The sequence below is a fragment of the Stegastes partitus genome, unplaced genomic scaffold, assembly GCF_000690725.1.
Source record: "Stegastes partitus isolate 25-593 unplaced genomic scaffold, Stegastes_partitus-1.0.2 Scaffold382, whole genome shotgun sequence".
Classification (NCBI taxonomy): domain Eukaryota; kingdom Metazoa; phylum Chordata; class Actinopteri; family Pomacentridae; genus Stegastes; species Stegastes partitus.
The window spans coordinates 203,703-221,950 of NW_007578113.1; the positions used below are offsets into that span (position 1 = coordinate 203,703).

At 41.5% G+C, this 18,248-nt stretch overlaps 1 protein-coding gene across 1 annotated transcript in view; it reads left to right on the forward strand.

Moving 5' to 3' along the window:
• Nucleotides 1-18,248, forward strand: part of LOC103359564 (connector enhancer of kinase suppressor of ras 2) — a 70,237-nt gene that overhangs the window by 46,592 nt on the left and 5,397 nt on the right. The window contains exons 10-21 of the mRNA XM_008284961.1: nt 1,347-1,474; nt 1,568-1,773; nt 4,202-4,288; nt 5,126-5,334; nt 9,145-9,182; nt 9,285-9,327; nt 12,343-12,391; nt 12,895-13,067; nt 14,685-14,758; nt 14,892-14,963; nt 17,730-17,800; nt 17,882-17,982. Of these exons, the coding sequence (XP_008283183.1) occupies nt 1,347-1,474; nt 1,568-1,773; nt 4,202-4,288; nt 5,126-5,334; nt 9,145-9,182; nt 9,285-9,327; nt 12,343-12,391; nt 12,895-13,067; nt 14,685-14,758; nt 14,892-14,963; nt 17,730-17,800; nt 17,882-17,982 (1,251 nt within the window). The remainder of the gene's footprint in view (nt 1-1,346; nt 1,475-1,567; nt 1,774-4,201; nt 4,289-5,125; nt 5,335-9,144; nt 9,183-9,284; nt 9,328-12,342; nt 12,392-12,894; nt 13,068-14,684; nt 14,759-14,891; nt 14,964-17,729; nt 17,801-17,881; nt 17,983-18,248) is intronic.

The following is an 18,248-nucleotide window of genomic DNA, read 5'->3' on the forward strand; positions in this document are numbered from 1 at the left end:
TATTATGTCGAAGCAACGTGAGCCTCCACATGCACGTGTAATGGGAATATTGGTGTGGGGACGGTTTGACCAGTGGAAGTCTCGGCACTTTGGAGTGGGCACAGCAGGGGTCACGCGGTTTAAGTGGTGTTTTAACAGACTTGAATTTTCACCCGCTGTGGTAGACCCATCTATCTCCTACTTCTACCCCCCCACCCCTCCTCCTCACCCGCTTTTTTTCCATGCGGGGAGCAGTGGGCTGTAATCACTAAATTACTGTTTTCACTCTCAGCTCCAGTCACCACACTGCACAGCTCCCCTGCCTCGCTTGCACACTCCTTCTCTGCTCTCCCTCTCTCCCTCTCTCTCTCTCTCTCTTTGTCCTATTTCTCTCCCTCCACCCCGTCTTCATTATTTATTGTGGAGCCGTCTTACTGTAAGCTGCCTTCATGAAGCGAAGACGATAGAGGCAGGGGCCCGGGGATAGAAGGTAGCTGAGGGGAGAGGATGGAAAGTTTGGAATATAAAAATGAATTTGATTAATGCGCCGGCTGATGAAATGATGAAACACTGGGCCTCCGTAATGAGAACGCTGCCCGCGCTCTGTTTATCCATTCTGTCCACACTCGCGTCTTCGCTCTAAAATGGAGCTCAGACGTACAGTAAAGCACTCAATTTTTCAAAATCTGGAAACCCCTTCCTCGGGGGAGGAGGGGGGAAAGAAATTGCCGGCACGAGTATTTGTCACTCCAGCTGCTCCGTCTGAGAACAAACATAAGTCATTTGAAATTTTTTGGACTGAGCTGCTGTGACATCAGAAGCGAGGCATCCTGTCCTCGCCGTGGACCCGATGACAAATAGATCTACGCGTCCTTGAGTCAAACAGAGGTAGGAGGCCACGCTAGCTTTCCTCCGTCCTCTCCTTCTCCTCGGATGGAGGGAGGGAGGGAGGGAGGGCATGGGAGAGGATGGGGTTGTCATGGGAACAGACATGGAGAGCCCTGCGTGAGTGAAGAGGCTTGAGACAAAATGACAGAATGGTGAAGCGATTGAATGTGAGGTATAGAAGCTGCACAGTCAGACAGGTGTTTAAGAAACAAAAAAAAAAAACACACAACATGGCAGCGCTGTGGAAATAACTCTCTTGTTTGTGATTCAGTGTTTAAACGAATGCCGGCTGCGGTACAAGGAAGGTATCACAAGCAAAAGGCTCCATTCCCTTGTAGCGCCGTAAACTGTGTGCTTGTTTGTTTTCGGAGATCTGATGCTCGAGTTTCTGCAGGTTGTGCACCGAGATCCCTCGCCATCCTCAACGAGAAAGGTGCTGAAAAAGTCTTCTTCCTCTGTGCTTTTTTTCCCCACTTCAGCCGGTCCCCACCAGCCCCACCAGCACCTCCCCAACACCCGGTGGCACTTTGGGCATGTCCAAGATGGACGCCCCCAGCATGCAGGACGTCTACATCCTCTCCCCGGTGTCTGGACTCTACAGCACCAGGTCAGGCCCACAGATGTTTCATGATGATCGTTACGCTGATGGTAACGATGATGATGATGATGATGATGATGATGGTGATGATGCTCTCCCCAGGGAGGAGATGGGCCTGATGTCATGCGACGACATCAGCCGCTACAGCTCCCAGTCCGGCTCCAAAGGTTCAGAGGCAGTCAGCTACTACCTGGACCAGGACAGCGGTCAGTACTTCTCCCTGCTGGAAGGGGAAGGACCGCCGGGGCCGGACTACGACAGGAGCCGCAACACGGGGGTTCGCCGGCGGGACAAGACCCCCACCCATGGTGAGACTGGCGGCGGTTCTAAACGTGGAGCTGGAGCGGCTCCGGCCTCCTGTTTGTTTACCAGAACAGCATGTTCTCTCACCTTTTCTTTTCACCGTTCTTCTTCCTCCTTATGTGTTTGTTCACCACTCGCTCCATGGCTCTGCTTCCTCGTGTCTTTATCTGGCATACACACCAGAAACACACCAAACCACATGCCAAACGGTCAGTCCAAACACACTGTCTCCAGCTCCCTGTCTGCCCCAGCACCTGTGTCCACCGTTTTTGTCCCCGACAGCGTCCAGAGCATCCTGTTATGTATCTCCGTGTGAGTCCATCAAGGGGCCGCCGCTTGACGTGCAAGACGAGTGTCATGGAGGGCTGCTGTTTCATAACCTCTCTGGTTAGACAACCCGAGAACACGGGGGCTAAATAAAGCTAACCAACCTCGTTTCAGAAGGTGACATTACTCCCTTCATGAATATACATGCAAACGTAATTACCCACAGGTCTTAATGAGCAGTTTTGTTGCCCAGCAAGAGATTTCTGTCAACTATGACCAGAATGTTAGATCTAGAAACATCTGATAATTAAAAGGAGAAATTTTGTGCCATTGTGGGTTTTTTAAAGGATCGAATTATAAGTACATTTAAACACATAATTTAGACACTCAAATGAAATATGTAGTAAATATGGTCATGAGCATGATATAAGTTTGTCTAATACCAAGTAACAGCACAGAAGTACTTTGCCACTGAGGTCCAGCCAGCAGATAGCTTCAGCGGTGGACAGTAAATAAATGCATTTACTCAAGTATTGCATTTGTTCCGAGGTACATTTCATTTGAGTATTTCCAATTTGTGCAACTTTCTACTGCAATACATTTATCTGACAGCTTTAGTTACTTTTTAGATGAAGGTTTTATACAATGGATGATGTAATGAGTTTTAAAAAAACAACAACAATAAAAGAACACATTGTTAAATGTTAGTTTTTTGGTTTCTTACAAAAAGCAGCGTGCAGTTTGCATTTCAGACGCCTTTGAGTTGTTAATACTTTTACCAAATAGGGATTTTTCTCTTCAAGCTTTTCACATGGTTTCATTTCAATAGATTCTAAAGAAAAAAAATCTAATATCTCATGAAAAACTTTTAGATTGTCTTTCTTTTTTTTTTCGTTCTTTTTTGCTGAGAGAAAAAAACAAAACAGATTTGTGGATCAGAACTTCATGTTTGGAGATGCGTAGATTTGTCTGCTGTCCCTGAATATAAAACTGTATTTAAAGTAGTTCAAACTGCCTTCTCCTGCAGCGGCTGCTACAGTAACATGCTGCTGACACACTGATGCTTCACTATTATTGATCTAATGATGTCATATATAACAATACATCCATCAGAGGAACCACTCCACTGCTTTTACTTTAACACTTTAACTACATTTTTCTATTGATACTTATGTACTTTTTCTTAAGCGTTCTGGGTTTTTACTTGTAATGCAGTACTTTTTTTATTGCTGCACTGATATTTTTTCTTTTAAACCTAACTTTGAATCTTTCACCTCTGATTAATCTTTTCTCAGAGCGCTAAAGGCAAAATCAGGACAACATAGGATTCGTCCTTACGGAATTATTAGATGTGATTTTTCTGTATTATCAGGCATCCTTTGGGAACCACGAACGTCTGTACAAAAATGCCATTCAGTGGTTGCTCCACGATTAATTTTGGTAATATGTATGACAGTGGCACCGCTATTCATAGAACCACATTGCTGGCATTACTAAGGATGATGTGTCAAAGTAATCTCCTTTAGATAGACGGAGACTTTATTCATCCCCTTGTGGAAATTCAAGGTATCCACACGTTACATGTAGGGAAAACCAAGATGCAACTCATACAAAAACACAGATTTGTTCACAACTTCATATATATTTGACACAATAGTTCACCTACTAGCTAAACTAATTAGCATCTTTTTTTGTCATCGTCTGCAGCTGTTGAGTCATTTTTGTATTGATTAAATTCAGTCTACTGCATTGTGAGACTAGTAGCAGAAGTTGTGTTACATGCACGCAACTTGTTTTGTGAAATTTCTGAGACAAACATGGAAATAAATGTGAGCACATTACTCAGATAAACTGTCTGACAGAGCACTATACGGTTAATACGTAGAGAGATGTCAGTCGTGAGCATGACACAAGATGGAATAATTAAATGATGATTCAGTCTTAATTATCGGGTCACTCTTGACGCTCGCCCTGCAGGTCATAGCGGTCCCTCGAGAGTCCTCCCTCTTACCTGCACACACTTCCTCTCACGTGTCCACCCCTCTAGCTGTGTCCCACGCCGTCTCTCAGTCACCGCCTCCTCCCCTCTTCCCGCGACTCTCCCCCCAACCCCCTCCGTCCCTCCCCCCCATGGCCGACTCTCTGATTGCTGATTGGTGCTTCCAGGTGACCTCAGACCCGTTTCCATGCCTCCCGAATATAACTGGATGGCCGAGGCCAAGGAACCCAGCATGGGCAAGAGAGGGAGCCGAGGTACACACACACAACCACATGTACATGCAACGACACACAACACCCCCACCAACTCCCCCCGACACACACACAACACACAACGCCATCGGGTCGGACCGGCGCCGTGCTTTTGCTCCATACCCAGCTCAACGCATTTCAGCTCATCTTCTGGTTCTCCATGGTGGTGTGCTTGTGTGAGGATACATATCTGCCAGGTATGTATCTGACAGAGCGACAAATAAACATAAATGCAAGGAAATTGCATTTATACAGCCGCTCTGGAAATGACGGTATTTTCTATGTGACCAATTCTGACCTGCTTCACCGTTTTGCGGCGAGACTCGATCTGTATTCAACCGAGGATGCTCCACTCTACCGTCAGAAAAGTCTATGAATAACATTAAAGCACAATACTAATGTTGGGGGGGTCTGCCTTTCTCTGCCGTCTCCTTTCTCGTTCTCCTCTGTCACATTTTAGTTTTTCACATTTAAGTGTATGGATAATAAACAAATTAGGTGAGAAGTTTTATCTATCTGGAGCTGTAGCAGAATAAAACTTCCTGTGACCGACAAGATTTAGCAGCAGTGGAATCAACATAATCACTGCAAACAGATTAGCTGTATGTCCCCGGCAGCGGATCCATATCTGATACTACAGCCACGAGGCACTTTTATCCCTTTCTGTTGGCTTTTTATCTGTGAGGGTCTATTCAGCGTCATCTGTTTCAACTCCGGGGTTCTCCCTTGACTCCGTGGCGCTATCTCCTCCCCCCTCTGTGGCTCTGCCCTCTCTGTCATCCCTTCTATCGAGCCTGTCCATCCTCTGATGTCCTCCCCCTCCGTCTCTTTTTATCACAGATTCAGACAACTCCCTGCTGCGTTACCTTAGTGACGACAAGATCCTGGTGATCGAGGAGGAGCCCGAGGGTCCGGGCAGAGAAAGCCGGAGGGATTCCACCAGACGCTCTCGGCGCAAGAGCCGCAATCCCAGCAGCCCCAGCTTTCCCATCAGCCCCTCCATGCTGTCCTCCACCCTGCGCCTCGACCAGCCACCTGAACCTTTGCCTGTATGTAAACAGTCTTTAAATGTTACCCTTTATAAGCAAATTCTATGAATGGTAGTCTTTATTTTTATTGTTGTTAACAAATCATGGAAAGGCCATGAATTGATAACAGAAAAAAGCTTCCCCTGTGGCACAGACCACCACTGGTGTCCAAAAATGACTACAAACGAACAAATGCAAACTGCTGTATAATACGTATGAGGGTACTTCAAAAAGATTTCAGCCTCAAGAGGAAACAAGAGGCCATTTTGGGACATAACGGGTCTACTATAAAGCCTTATATCGCTGTCCACAACAACTTCAGTCAATCAAGCAATCAAAGAATAAAGGAGAGAAGAGCTTGGGGCTGGCTGGTGTTGCTCCAGGACAATGTGTCCGTCCACAAAGCACAGGTGGCAGAATCAGCCAAATGCGGCTTTTAACTGTTCCCCCGTGAACCTTACTCAGCCGACCTGCACCGTCTGACTTCTATCTGTTTCCCAAACTAAAACCCAACTTGCACCTTTTTTAGAGTGATGATGAAGTCATGCCTGCTCTTGGGGGAGTATTTAGAGGCTGGAGATGTGACCTTCTTCAGCGAAGGGACAGTGAAGGTTGAACATCAGTAAACAAAGTACAAAGGGCGGTTGTGGCTCAGGCGGTAGAGCGGTTGTCCTCTAATCGCAAGGTAGTTCAATCCCCCACCCCCTTCACAGTTGAAGTATCCTTGGGCAAGACACTGAACCTGCAAGTTGCTCCCAATGGCAGGCAACACCTTGCATGGCAGCTCTGTGACCATTGGTGTATGAATGTGTGTGTGAATGGGTGAATGAGAAAACACTGTGAAGCACGTTGGGTATCACGAAGGTAGAAAGAAGGTATAAGTGCAGACCAGTTACCATTTAAAGTTAAAGGAGACTATATTGGAAAATAATCCAACAACAATCTTCTGTAGTGTTTTCCTTCTATCTATGTCACTACAAACATTGGTCCTGTATCCTGGATCCTGGGCAAGAGGTATGACATGCCTGGAACTAGGCTACCAGTCTATCACAGTGCTACCACAACAACTCCATGCAAACATCTCTGGATCATGGACTATCCTGTGACAAGATCCACCCAACACACCTTTAATTATATATAACTTGAAGCCTTAATGTAATCTAAACAGGGGAGTTCTGTTAAATGTCACCCCCTGTACAGTTATCATGAACAGGGAAAGAAGCTCTACAGACCAAAACTGTTTTTATACCAGGCTCCAAACATGTTTATTTCTGTTGTGAAACTGGACATTTTAACATGGAGGTCAATGGGGACTGACTTCATTTTGGAGCCAGCCTCAAGTGGCCATTTGAGGAACTGCAATTTGTTTGGAACTTTCAGCAAATTGAGAATCACCTGCAGTATGAACCAAACATGTATGGCTTTGGAGTGTGGAAATAAGCTCCTGGAAAAAAATCCACACAACATGCAAACTTCAAACGAAAAAGCCACAGTTGACCAGTAGATTCATGTTGAAAGGCAGCAATGCTTTACCTTTTACCACTGTAAAATAGTTCCAAATATATATATCTACGAAAAACAGATGTATGAATACATTTGCTTCAGCGACGTAAGGAAAACAGAAAGCACTATAAGATAGAAATATGGATTGAGTCATTGTCTTTTGCATGGTACTTGTTGACAATAAGAAACACTGACTGTCCTTTTATTTTAAAGGCAACTAAAAGTCTGCATTCTTTGACTTTTACAGATAATACTGGATGTTTCAGGGAGAGCCTTCTTCCTCTGGTTATAATCCAGTCCACACACAAGCACTTAAAACTATTGAATTGATCAGTGAATGTGATGGATCTGTGACAAACCCTGACCATTGTCATATAACTTGATCAAAGCAGTAAACTAGTACGAATAATTACTCTGGAATGTTTTTTGCTTTTTCCCAGTCACGGATTTCACTTTTTTTGTTTCATAGCTTTTGCCTTTCAAAGCCGTGTTCAGAGCCGATATTAGATCCTCCTTGAAAGAAACAGTTTGTGGTTGTAGGTCGCGGTGTTCACAGATTCACACACATCGTCGGCCGTGTGTGTGTGTGTGTTAGGGTGTGTGTGTGTGTGTGTGTGTGGTCAGGTAGAGGAGACAAAGGAGAGCGAGAATGATAAGTGTTATTGCATGGCTGCCAGCATCGCCGATGAGGAGAAGGACGGTGACACTGAGACACGCCCCTTTGTAGCTTTTATATTTCCTCCCAGGACACACACATACATGCGTTCACACACACACACACACGCACACACACACACACACACACAGAGGCCTACGCAAACACACACTGGCACACAGGGGGAGCATTTGTATGCAGGGTAGCCATCTCACGACTCATCCTAACTCATCCTAATATCCCCATCTCCTCAGACACGCCTGAGTCTAAATAGGAGTTTATTCTGAACAAACACACACGCTGGCACGCGCACACACGCACACACACACACACACACACACACACACACACACACCGAATCCCTGTGAGTAGGTGTATGACTCAGCATCAGCTAGACCAATTACAAGCGCGACTGACAGTGCTGTGCTTAAAACACGCAAACACACACACACACACACACACACACGGCAGCTCGCACCAACTCCAGCCCTCTGAGCTGCGTGTTTCTCATGGCGGTGACTCATATCTATTCGGCGGCACATGAAGTATACTATCCTGCACTAACAAGCATATGCAAACCTTAATGACCTGCTTGTTTTCTTTCTCATTATCTCCGTGTGATTCTTTCTCCATCCGTGCAAAAACACCAGCGTTTTAACGAATAAAATGTTAACTTGCCGGTCAGGGAGCTCTCTAGCGTTTGCATACTTTGCCAGCGTGGCCGAAAACACGCACAAAAAATATATAACGCATGTAGTAGTAGCAGCAAAGGTGCTGCAAAATTTCATGAAATGTGAGATAATGACCCTCTGGGATTGGCTGACTGAGCCCCTCTCGTCACACCCCCAATTCTAAAAACAAGCTTTTTTGTGTCCACAGTTAGAGAAAAAGTGCTTTTCGAAACACCACAACCAAATTCAGCGGACTTTACTAAGAGGATTATATTAGTGGCTCACAATTGATTAAATCTGAGGTGACGGGGAACAATTCTTGTAGCACCAGAGCGGACTCGATTACAGTTATCACACAATCAAGCCAAAAATAGTCTGCTGCTGATGGAATTAATAAAACACCTGTAACAGCACGAGTCAGGAGGACGCAGCGTGAGACAGTAAATACATGGGCAGGCCGTTCTGTCCTGCTAACTAGCACGCATCACACTTTCACTGCTGTTTTAAGTCATTTTCATGTTATGCGATGCTGTTTTTTGATTGTTCAGTTGTGCAGTTTGTCATTTAAATCTGATCTGGGTATCAAGAAAAGCATATTATATCTTTATTATTATTAAAAGTAGAAAAGCTTTGAAAGTCAGTGCATGGGAAAGAGTACTAGGCATTAAATCCTCATGTAATATTGCTGTATATAAATGTTAGTTACAGGTAAATTATGATTGCAAACAGTGTCAAATATTTGTGTAAAAGTTCAACCAGCTCCTATTTATTATATCTTGGCTCAACTGAAGGGTTTCATTTTACAAAAATATGTCAAAGTAGAGATTTGAGTTTCAAAATTTCTATTTTTTTCTGTACATACGGTGACACAATGTCAACACAACCCAGATACACACATATTGTACAAAGCAGTGGCGTGATAGTTGCCTACTAAGGCATACAGGAGGGTTTGTAGATCTTATTTATTTAATTGTGTTCCTTCTTCTGTTCTGTGTCCTTCAGCGAGGTGCAGACACGCTGCGAGCAGACACAACAGACAGGTGAGTCTGTGTTTGTGGTGACTCGAACACACGACTGTGATTGATGGAAGGAGTTGTAAGAGCTGTTTGTGGTCACATTTAATCCCGTCTGTCCTTCTGCAGGTACTCGGGCTCAGGAAGCTCAGGAGCAGCCTCCATGAGGAAGGTAAGGGAGAGATGTAGTGATGTACAAGACTGGCTGTGTACGAGGTGTTTTATAAATCAATGCGCACTTGGTAGCACTTTTAAATAATGCTATCTCTCAAATGATTCTGCCTCAAACCCCATTTTAATGAAGCAAACGAAGGCTCCGGTGGCGTAAACAATCTCCTAGCAACCGCATCCGCCGTTACACGGAGGTCGATTGTGTCCAAATAATAGCTGAACATAAAGGCAGACAGGAACAGGAGAGATGCCTGAGATTAAATCCATACAGCACTCTAATAATTAAATGAAAGATAACAGTGGAATGAGGTAAATTGGTTTCCGGATTTAGGTTACTGTGACACAGGAAGCTGCCTTAGTCATTCGCCCTCGCCTTTTCTCTAACACACCAAGAGTTGTAGCGTACACTGAGTCAGCTCGGTTGACTGTAAACACACACTTATTTAGCTTTGTTACCTCGATAAATAGCTGCAAGGCTCATTTAGTTATGCTGGTATTAATGCTAACGCCCAGGTTCACTCTGAGTTGGATGCATTTGTAAACAGAACACAAAATCAGATTCGAAACTTCTATCATTAAACTTTTGAAAGGAAAAAATTTTTTTTCTCTAAAATTTGTGATCTGATAAAAGCTGAACATCCACATTCTGGCACTAATTCCGACTCCAGTAGATCATGTTTACTGCTGGTTTGGCACCACAGTTTGGCTGTCGTGCAAAACTTCTGGTAACCTTCTGCAGCAACTTTGCCAAAGATTGTTTTTCATGGTTTGTTGCGGTTACAGTTTGGCAATGTTGCTGCAAATTTGCAGGAAGGTCATATTTTCATACACACATTAAATCTGTGGCAAAGCTCCAGACCCAATGTTTCCCTGTGGAGGACAAAGTGGAAAAGGTTAAGGGATTGGCCTGTTTGCAAAGTTAGCCAGAAGTCCGCTGCAAGTTTGCCACAAAACCTAATTTATGCATGATTTTTTTTCTGCACATTTACAGCAACATTGCCAAAGTTTAAGCCAGATTGTATATTATAGTAGCTAATCTATAGCTAACTTTCAATATTGATGTGTAGCAGATATTACAGAAGTCTTTTTGTTATGCTACATGTTAGCATTAAATTAACATGTGAGGTGTTAGCTCGGCTAAAAAGAGAAACTACAATCAACTGGATCGATCTCATCACAAGTTCCTCTTTGATTAATATTTAAGATCCTAAATTAAATATTAAAAATCTTTCAGATGTATGTCAGTGTTTGGAAAAATAACTCAAAATTGTTGCAGAGATGATGTAATTCACACCATCCTGACATCTTTGTGGTTTAATCTGTGTTCGTCTCAGTTCTCGGCTCTCCGTCGCAGGTTGTAGGTCACTTCTTGGCTCTCGCGGTTTTAACATCGTGATCCCTCGGTGCCTGTAATCCTCTCTGCTGTGTGCCTGATGGAATGAGAAATAAATAAATAAATACAAAGCCTAACGTGGAGTCAGAACAGGCTAGAATATTCCTTATCATCTACCCAGAAACAACAACAACAATAGCTTTTATAAAGCACCGCGAACAACAAGAGTTTACAAAGTTCACTGACAGATTAAGGAAAAGCAGGATACCCAGAAGGCAAAATAAAATAAAACAAGGCCAAATTGACGTAAAATTAGGATATAGTTAAGACAAGAAGAGGAGAAAACCCCCCCACAAAACTACAAAATGCAATATGCAAATATAAGTACAGCTAAAATAATAAAAGCAATAGAAAAATCTTTAAAAGCAATTAAAAGATGACGTCAAGTTGAAAAATCACAGATTCAGTTGGTTTTATCTCCTCAGGCCCTAAAGACATGTAGTAAGTTCAGCATAGCCATGATACGCTTTTGTTATCTGGCTTAACTAATCCTAAGCACTGAAGTCAGGCTCAACGGTCAAATGAAGCTTGTTATCAACTTTTCAAGTCAACCAAGGTTTTCTAAATGGAGCTATGGACATATTTCGACCTGCATTCTCCACTGTGAAGCTACTGACGATATACAAACTACCATCCTGAACCAATGTGAGGAGTTCAAAGACTATAACCCAGACTAAAAGCAGCACTATTGCCGCCCCTAAATCAGGAAGCAAAGCTGGAAATGCATAAGTTAATTGTCCTATTTGTATCACTGCTCCATCACTAAGACACGATCGGTTCTGACTATAATTGTAACTGTGGTATTCAGTTAAATGTGTTTCTTGGATGTAGCCTGTTCTTATGACACATTAGATGATGTAGCGTCATTCTTTGAGTGTTAAACCATCTTCAGAGCAAGTAAATAATAAATATTAAAACATTCAAACCAGTAGTTAGGCTCATTGCAAATCATGTGAAATCAACAAGTACAAGGTTTGAGGGCCTAATCGGTCTCTGTTTTAGGATGATATCGCTATATGAAGGCCTATACAAAAATAAAATGCACTCAACAGGAAAAAATAAAGCAAGAAAATTGGAATTCCCTCAATTGAAAAGCTATCATCTCTCAAATCGATGGAGGAAAAGAAAAGGGCTTCGACGCTAAAAACTTCAGACTTCCTGAAAGACTTTCTCATTATCTGCATACTGAGCTACACTGAGTAGGAGATATTTTTTTATATTTATTTTTTGACGTTAATCTGGTATTTTGATTATTGTCTTCTTTACTGGAAAACTTGTTCAATCTGTGCTTTAACGCTTACATGTGAATCAATTAAAAAAACCCTGATTTCTGGCAACAGGCTTCACATCAGCAAGTGGTCCAGGCCGCTGGTTGGGTTTGAGGGACTAAATACTTCAAATAAGTTGAAGAAAATGTGTCATCCAAATGTAGATGTCATGGATACAAAGTAAAGCAAAGTGACATTATGATGTTTGATGTTTTAACCAAGTGGGAGCATGTAAATATAAAATGAAACTGGGCCTAAAATGGAACCTTGCGGTACACCACAGGTCATGTGACCTGTAGCTGATGAGTAACTCTGCTTGACTCTGTCTAACATTTGTCTTCTCTCCACCTTCTAGTCTTTCCATTACACCTCTCTAAGAACGAAAACCAAAAAGAGAAGTAAAGGTAGGCCCTCTGCTGTGTTCTCTCCTTTATCTTATTATGTAGGATATTCACAGTACAGTACCGTACGCAGCCCCAGAGAGGCTTTTGTGTTTCGCCCTGAAGTCGTGTCTCAGTCTTGGTATCTGAACTCTGATTGGAGTGGCGTGTTTACTGCGGTGCGTCACTGTGAGAGGATGACGAGGTTTAAAATTATATCAAAAGGACATCAGCCCAGACATCAGCCCTTCTTTTACGTATTTATTTCCAGATGCACCGTGCGTGATGCAAATAGATAAACAGACGAAAACTTTCCTCCATTTAATTGTTTACCTTTTTTGGATGATGCTAATTTGTCACTGTCTCTGATGTAATGTGCTCTGAATATTATTACAGATACGCTTCAGATCCTTTAGTTTGCAGCGATTCAAGAGTTATTTAAGAACTGTGTACATTCAGCCACTAATATTCGACTCAATTCTGTTTAGTTTTAATTTGACGTGACTCTTTCATGTCGTCTCCGCCAGGTTCCCTCACTAGTGCCAGTCGAAGGAGAATCTCCTGTAAGGACTTGGGCCACGGTGACTGTGAGGGCTGGCTGTGGAAGAAGAAGGACGCTAAAGGCTACTTCACCCAAAAATGGAGGAAGTATTGGTTTATCCTCAAAGAGTCCTGCCTCTACTGGTACACCAACCAAAATGTAAGCCTCCTGGTGTCATCAGCACCTCTTCTTTACGCAGTTTTATTTCACACAACCACAATTTTAACAACAAAAAAAGTAAAAAATTAAAGGGACTCTCCACTAATTGAAACATATAAGTTAGTCAGCTCATTATTGAGAGTATCATGTAAATAGTCATATAATGTCCTTTATGGCTCTAGAGGAGCTGGCTATTGTCTGACAAAATAACCCTGTTGATGTCATTTTAAAAATTTCTTTTCCCAACATTTATACTTATATTAAAGATTTATGTTACTAATATTAATTGTATATATCTAAATTTTATGACATAAAAAATAGAACACAACTGCATAAACATAGAGGATTAATGGAGTATTTAACACATCCTTTTCTGTTCTATTCAGGAACATTTTTCCCAAATACTGTTGTCAGATAATATAGTACTGAGATCATTTGTACAAAAGTAATAAAGATTTAGAGAAGAGTTTTAAAAAATGACTTGTATATGTGTGATAGAGTCACTGCTGCTTTTTTGAAATCACTTTGTCATTCCTGTATTTATCATTTCCTCTTATGAACTTGGGCTGCAACTTGCAATTGGATGTTCTGTTTTACGAAACAATACAACGGAAACATTTTTCTTGATTAGTCAATACATAATTCAACCAACAAAACATGCAAAAATAGCAAAAAGTAATGTACATGATTTAACAAAAAAAACAATCCAAATATGTCAATTTATCATATAAAAAACAAGGAACGCAGCCAATTCTTACTTTTTAATTTTTAAAAAAATTATCTTTTGAAACATTAAATGTGTGGCACATTTGCTTTAAAATTTACCCGATTTACAATAATTTTCTATAATTAAAATACAGTTATTAGCCTTAATTTTACATATTTTTTTGTCTTGCTTTTTAATGTTTAATAAATTATTTGTAAATGTGTAAAGAAAATTATTACAATTCTTCTTCTTCTTCTTCTTCTTCTTCTTCTTCTTCTTCTTCTTCTTCTTCTTCTTCTTCTTCTTTTTCTTCTTATTGTTAGTATTATCATTAAAAGGCTAAATATTGCAGAAAAGTGCCATGAATAGATACAAATCTGAAAAATGCATTAATAATCTTGTAGCAGTAGCTATTTAATTTGAGTTTGCAAGAATCTGCTATTAATTTTAGATCATATCAATTGTAATATATTTTTTAAATATTTATTACAACATCTGGAAAACAATTCATACATCTTATTTTAAGTTTTAAAATAAATGCATTTACCTTTGGAAAAAAAATCACTGTTATTAAACACTTATTACAACAATAAACTGTTCATTTTAGATCATATTCAATATGACTGTTTTAGCACAGTTTTACATAAAATTAATAGGTCTTTTTTTACTATTTTATTTTACACTAGGCGTGTACATTTAGTATTTTCACAGTAGTGTTTTCATGTCCCACCCTTTCTTTCATGTTAAGCAGGGAGAGGACTTCATCCCCGCCAATGTAAACAACATATGTTGTGTTCATATGCTCGACCGCAGTATTACTATCTTGAATAAAATAAGTATATCAGTATGCATGACATTTTGTTCTGTGTGTTGATGATGTACCACCACTCTCCATCTGTCTCTGCCTGCAGGATGAGAAGGCTGAGGGCTTCATCAGCCTCCCCGAGTTCAGAATAGACCGAGCCATAGAGTGCAGACGGAAATTGTGAGTGTCCCTCATACGTCGCCAAAATTACTAATTAAGCGCATTTGCGTTCACCCACACAACGAGAACACACACACACACACTCAAAAAGAAAAAAGCGCTAATCAGTCTTCCTCTCTCTGACTGACTGCAGTGCCTTCAAAGCCTGTCATCCCAAAATCAAGAGCTTCTTCTTCGCCACAGATTGTCTGGAGGAAATGAACAGGTGAGTGGTTGTGCGTCCGCGGGAGTCTCTGCGTTTTGGGTTTTTTTTTTGTTGTCTTAACGTGGACAGCGGCCGGAGACTGGGGACGTCACGTGTCCCTTCATGAATGTTTTAACCGAGTAAATCAAGTTTACACAAGCAACAGCCCACCAACACAACGCTGTGCATGAATAAGGCATGAACTTGGCCCTCTGTTGTTAAATGTAGAACTCCGTGTGAGTGTGAGCGTCACGTGTGTGCTCGTGTGAGAGGCACGTCGTAGTGATATTTGCAGGAGTGCTATCTGATGAGCTCTAATTATCCACACCTCTCCTCAATGACATGGGGAGATAATTGGGGGAGAGTAATTAACCGGCTATATTTGACGACGTCCGTGCCGCATTTGGAGGTTCATGTGTGAAAATGCTGCTGCACAGTTTTCACATGTGCGAATGTGGTGTCATTGTGACTTTTTTGAAGGCGTTCACAGTGAAGTTAAATTTAGATGTTGGTTCCTGTGGTCAAAACACGAGAGAAGCTCCTCTGAAGGCTCCCGTGGACAGTTCCCGGGGCTGACATACTGTGTAATCAGGAGCCACACTCAAGGTTAAATTCAAGGAAATGGCAAAACCGGCTTGTGATTAAATGCCATTTTGAGATAATCAGCATCAGCCAATTACTGGCTTGGCATCGGCTGGTTCCCAGGAGGGCAGCTAACAGGGGCTACGCTGGGTCGGCCCGCGCCGGCTGCTGGGACCTGACCTGCTACCACAGCCAATCGGTGGCTTTTTATGGTGGGGAGTCACGCTATCAGTTCAGGAAGCCTCACCTAGAAAGCTGCAATTTTACAGATTTTTTCCTTTTTATTTTACGGTTCAAGTTTTTACAATTGATATTACAAAGACAGACTAAAAGTGTCTAATATAAGATAACAATAATTCTGAAGAGCTGTAACATTCCTATTTTTTTTTAAAAGAAAATTTATTGTGTTTGTGAAAATAAATTCACAAAATTATCGTAATTTCACAAATATTTTGGTTTTACTCAATAAAACTGTAAGAGTCAAGTTCAACACTGCAACTATTTTTCTAAAATTAAATACAATTGGTGGCAATTTACAGAAAGGAAATATTGGTGATTTAATTTTCCATTGATTTGTTTGTTAAATGAAAAATATCTTCACAGCTCTTAATAAATAATAAATAAATGTCCTTTCATCAGTGTATAATATCTATTTTTTAAAATTTTTGTTTTCATGATTCTATATTTTAGTTATTTTTCAAATATGAATATAAAAAAGATATAATGTTTATTTTAATTTTTTTAATTTTGGGAAATTATTACATTTTTATGAAATGATAATTTCTCCTTTTCTCTCTATTTTATTTATTTATTTATTTATTTATTTATTTATTTTACAGTATTTTATCTATTTTATCTTTTATTATTTGTTAGTTGTTTTTTTTGTTTTTTTTTTATTTTTCCAGTGTAGATTCAGTCTAAATATCTTTACTGCTGAAAGAGGCAGAAAAAATACTAAACACGTGTCGCAGTGAGCTTCAGAGAAAACATACTGAGAGACAGAAGCCAGTGATGTCTGCTGAGCTGATGGNAGCAAAGTTCAAGTGTCCTACAAGAAGCTTAAGAAAAGAAAATGATTGTGCATGAGTCCTTACCAAGAGAACAAATAGCTGTGAATGCATAGCTTCTGAAAACATGTTGACTTCTACACACATATGCATGCAGGAAGACGACCAGTGTGCTTACAATTGCAAAATAAAAATGCACAATCCAAATCTTATTTTGAGATTCTCAGAGTTGCTGCTTAGAGGTTGTTTCCTGCAGTGAAGGAGATTTTTAAATAGTAACCGATCGAGGGCAAAGGAGGAAGAATACCCACAGTCTACATCTTTTAAGTCAGACTAGTCGACCGTTAAACCTGAAAACCGGCGAGGGTGAAGTCCCATTAAAAGACCAAAACTAACTGTGTTTCCAAACTTTCCAATAATCCCTGACTGTGCTGTTTTATCCTCAAGCCTATTTCACTACTGAAGACTCAGTAAAATGGGTCACAAATGTTTCATTTTACAAAAAAAAGGCTTAATACAGATGGGCACGGCAGCTTTTGGGAAATTTTACTCAAAAAGGAGTAAAAGTGAAGCTGTCAGCGACTATTTCAGCCTCTTTGTCCATCAGAATGAAGGAACGTGTCAGTTAGCGCCTCGCCGATGATGTTAATCGCTTTTCAACAACAATGAAACAGAGGAATCGCTAATATCAGGCTTCGGCTACACTTGTTGGACCAGTAAAATCTTGGTTTTTCATGGGAAGAAAGTGTCATAATGCCGACGCCGCTTCCTGTTGGAGGCGCTTCCTCCAGTAGTACGATGAGTTTCCAGCCCTTCACGTCAAGACGGGGGTTTCTATTCTTAGCCTCGACCTTATTATGAGGTGTCTGCAGAGGGACAAGCCGGGATCTGCAACGGAGACAGACAGAAGTGGATGCAGAGAAGGGAAAGAACGCCATCTGAGACTTGCTGGGATTGTCATTTCCCTCGTTCTGCATCCGTCGCTGTAATTATCTCAAAGCTTTTCTCTCCTCATCAGGGGGATGGAGTCAGTTAGACAGATATCAACTGTTAAGAGACACCACTTCAATTATTCAGAGGGAAAGTTTTTTTTATTCATCACCTACCGTTTACCCGGTATAACCCGTCTTTCCTTCCTCCTCTTGTCTTCTATTACCGTCCTTATTCTTGCTTTTTAATCCTTCGCTTTTCCTCACAGGTGGATGAACCGGCTCGGTCTAGCTGCTATTGGCTACACACCAGACGATAAGGTGCCACGCCCCGACGAAGGTGAGCTCCTCTGGTTTGGTTTTCAAATGACCCGCTCAGCCGTTTGAAATGCTAACATTCATATGTGTGTGCTCACATCAGACTACTGGAGCGAGAGCGATCAAGACGAGGTGGACGGCTCGATGACACTGAAGCAGGAAGGACCCTCGTCCCTCTGTGACACCTACCATCGCACGCCATCAGTACGTCGCACACACTCCACGCAGGGTTTCATTCTGATGGAATATTTTATTCTTAAAAGCCCCACAGTTTTCAGAGCTGCGTAGACCGGAGCTCTCAGCATCAATAAAACATCAGAGTGGGAGACTACCCGGTTCTGTAAGCAGCCCAGAACATCACTGTTCTCTGTGTTCTGCTGCCAGAACCGTGTTCTGACCTCTAGGGGGCGACAGCTGACTCATTGCATCTCTGCTTTTACTCAGATACACCATCCCAGCTAGAGTGTTTT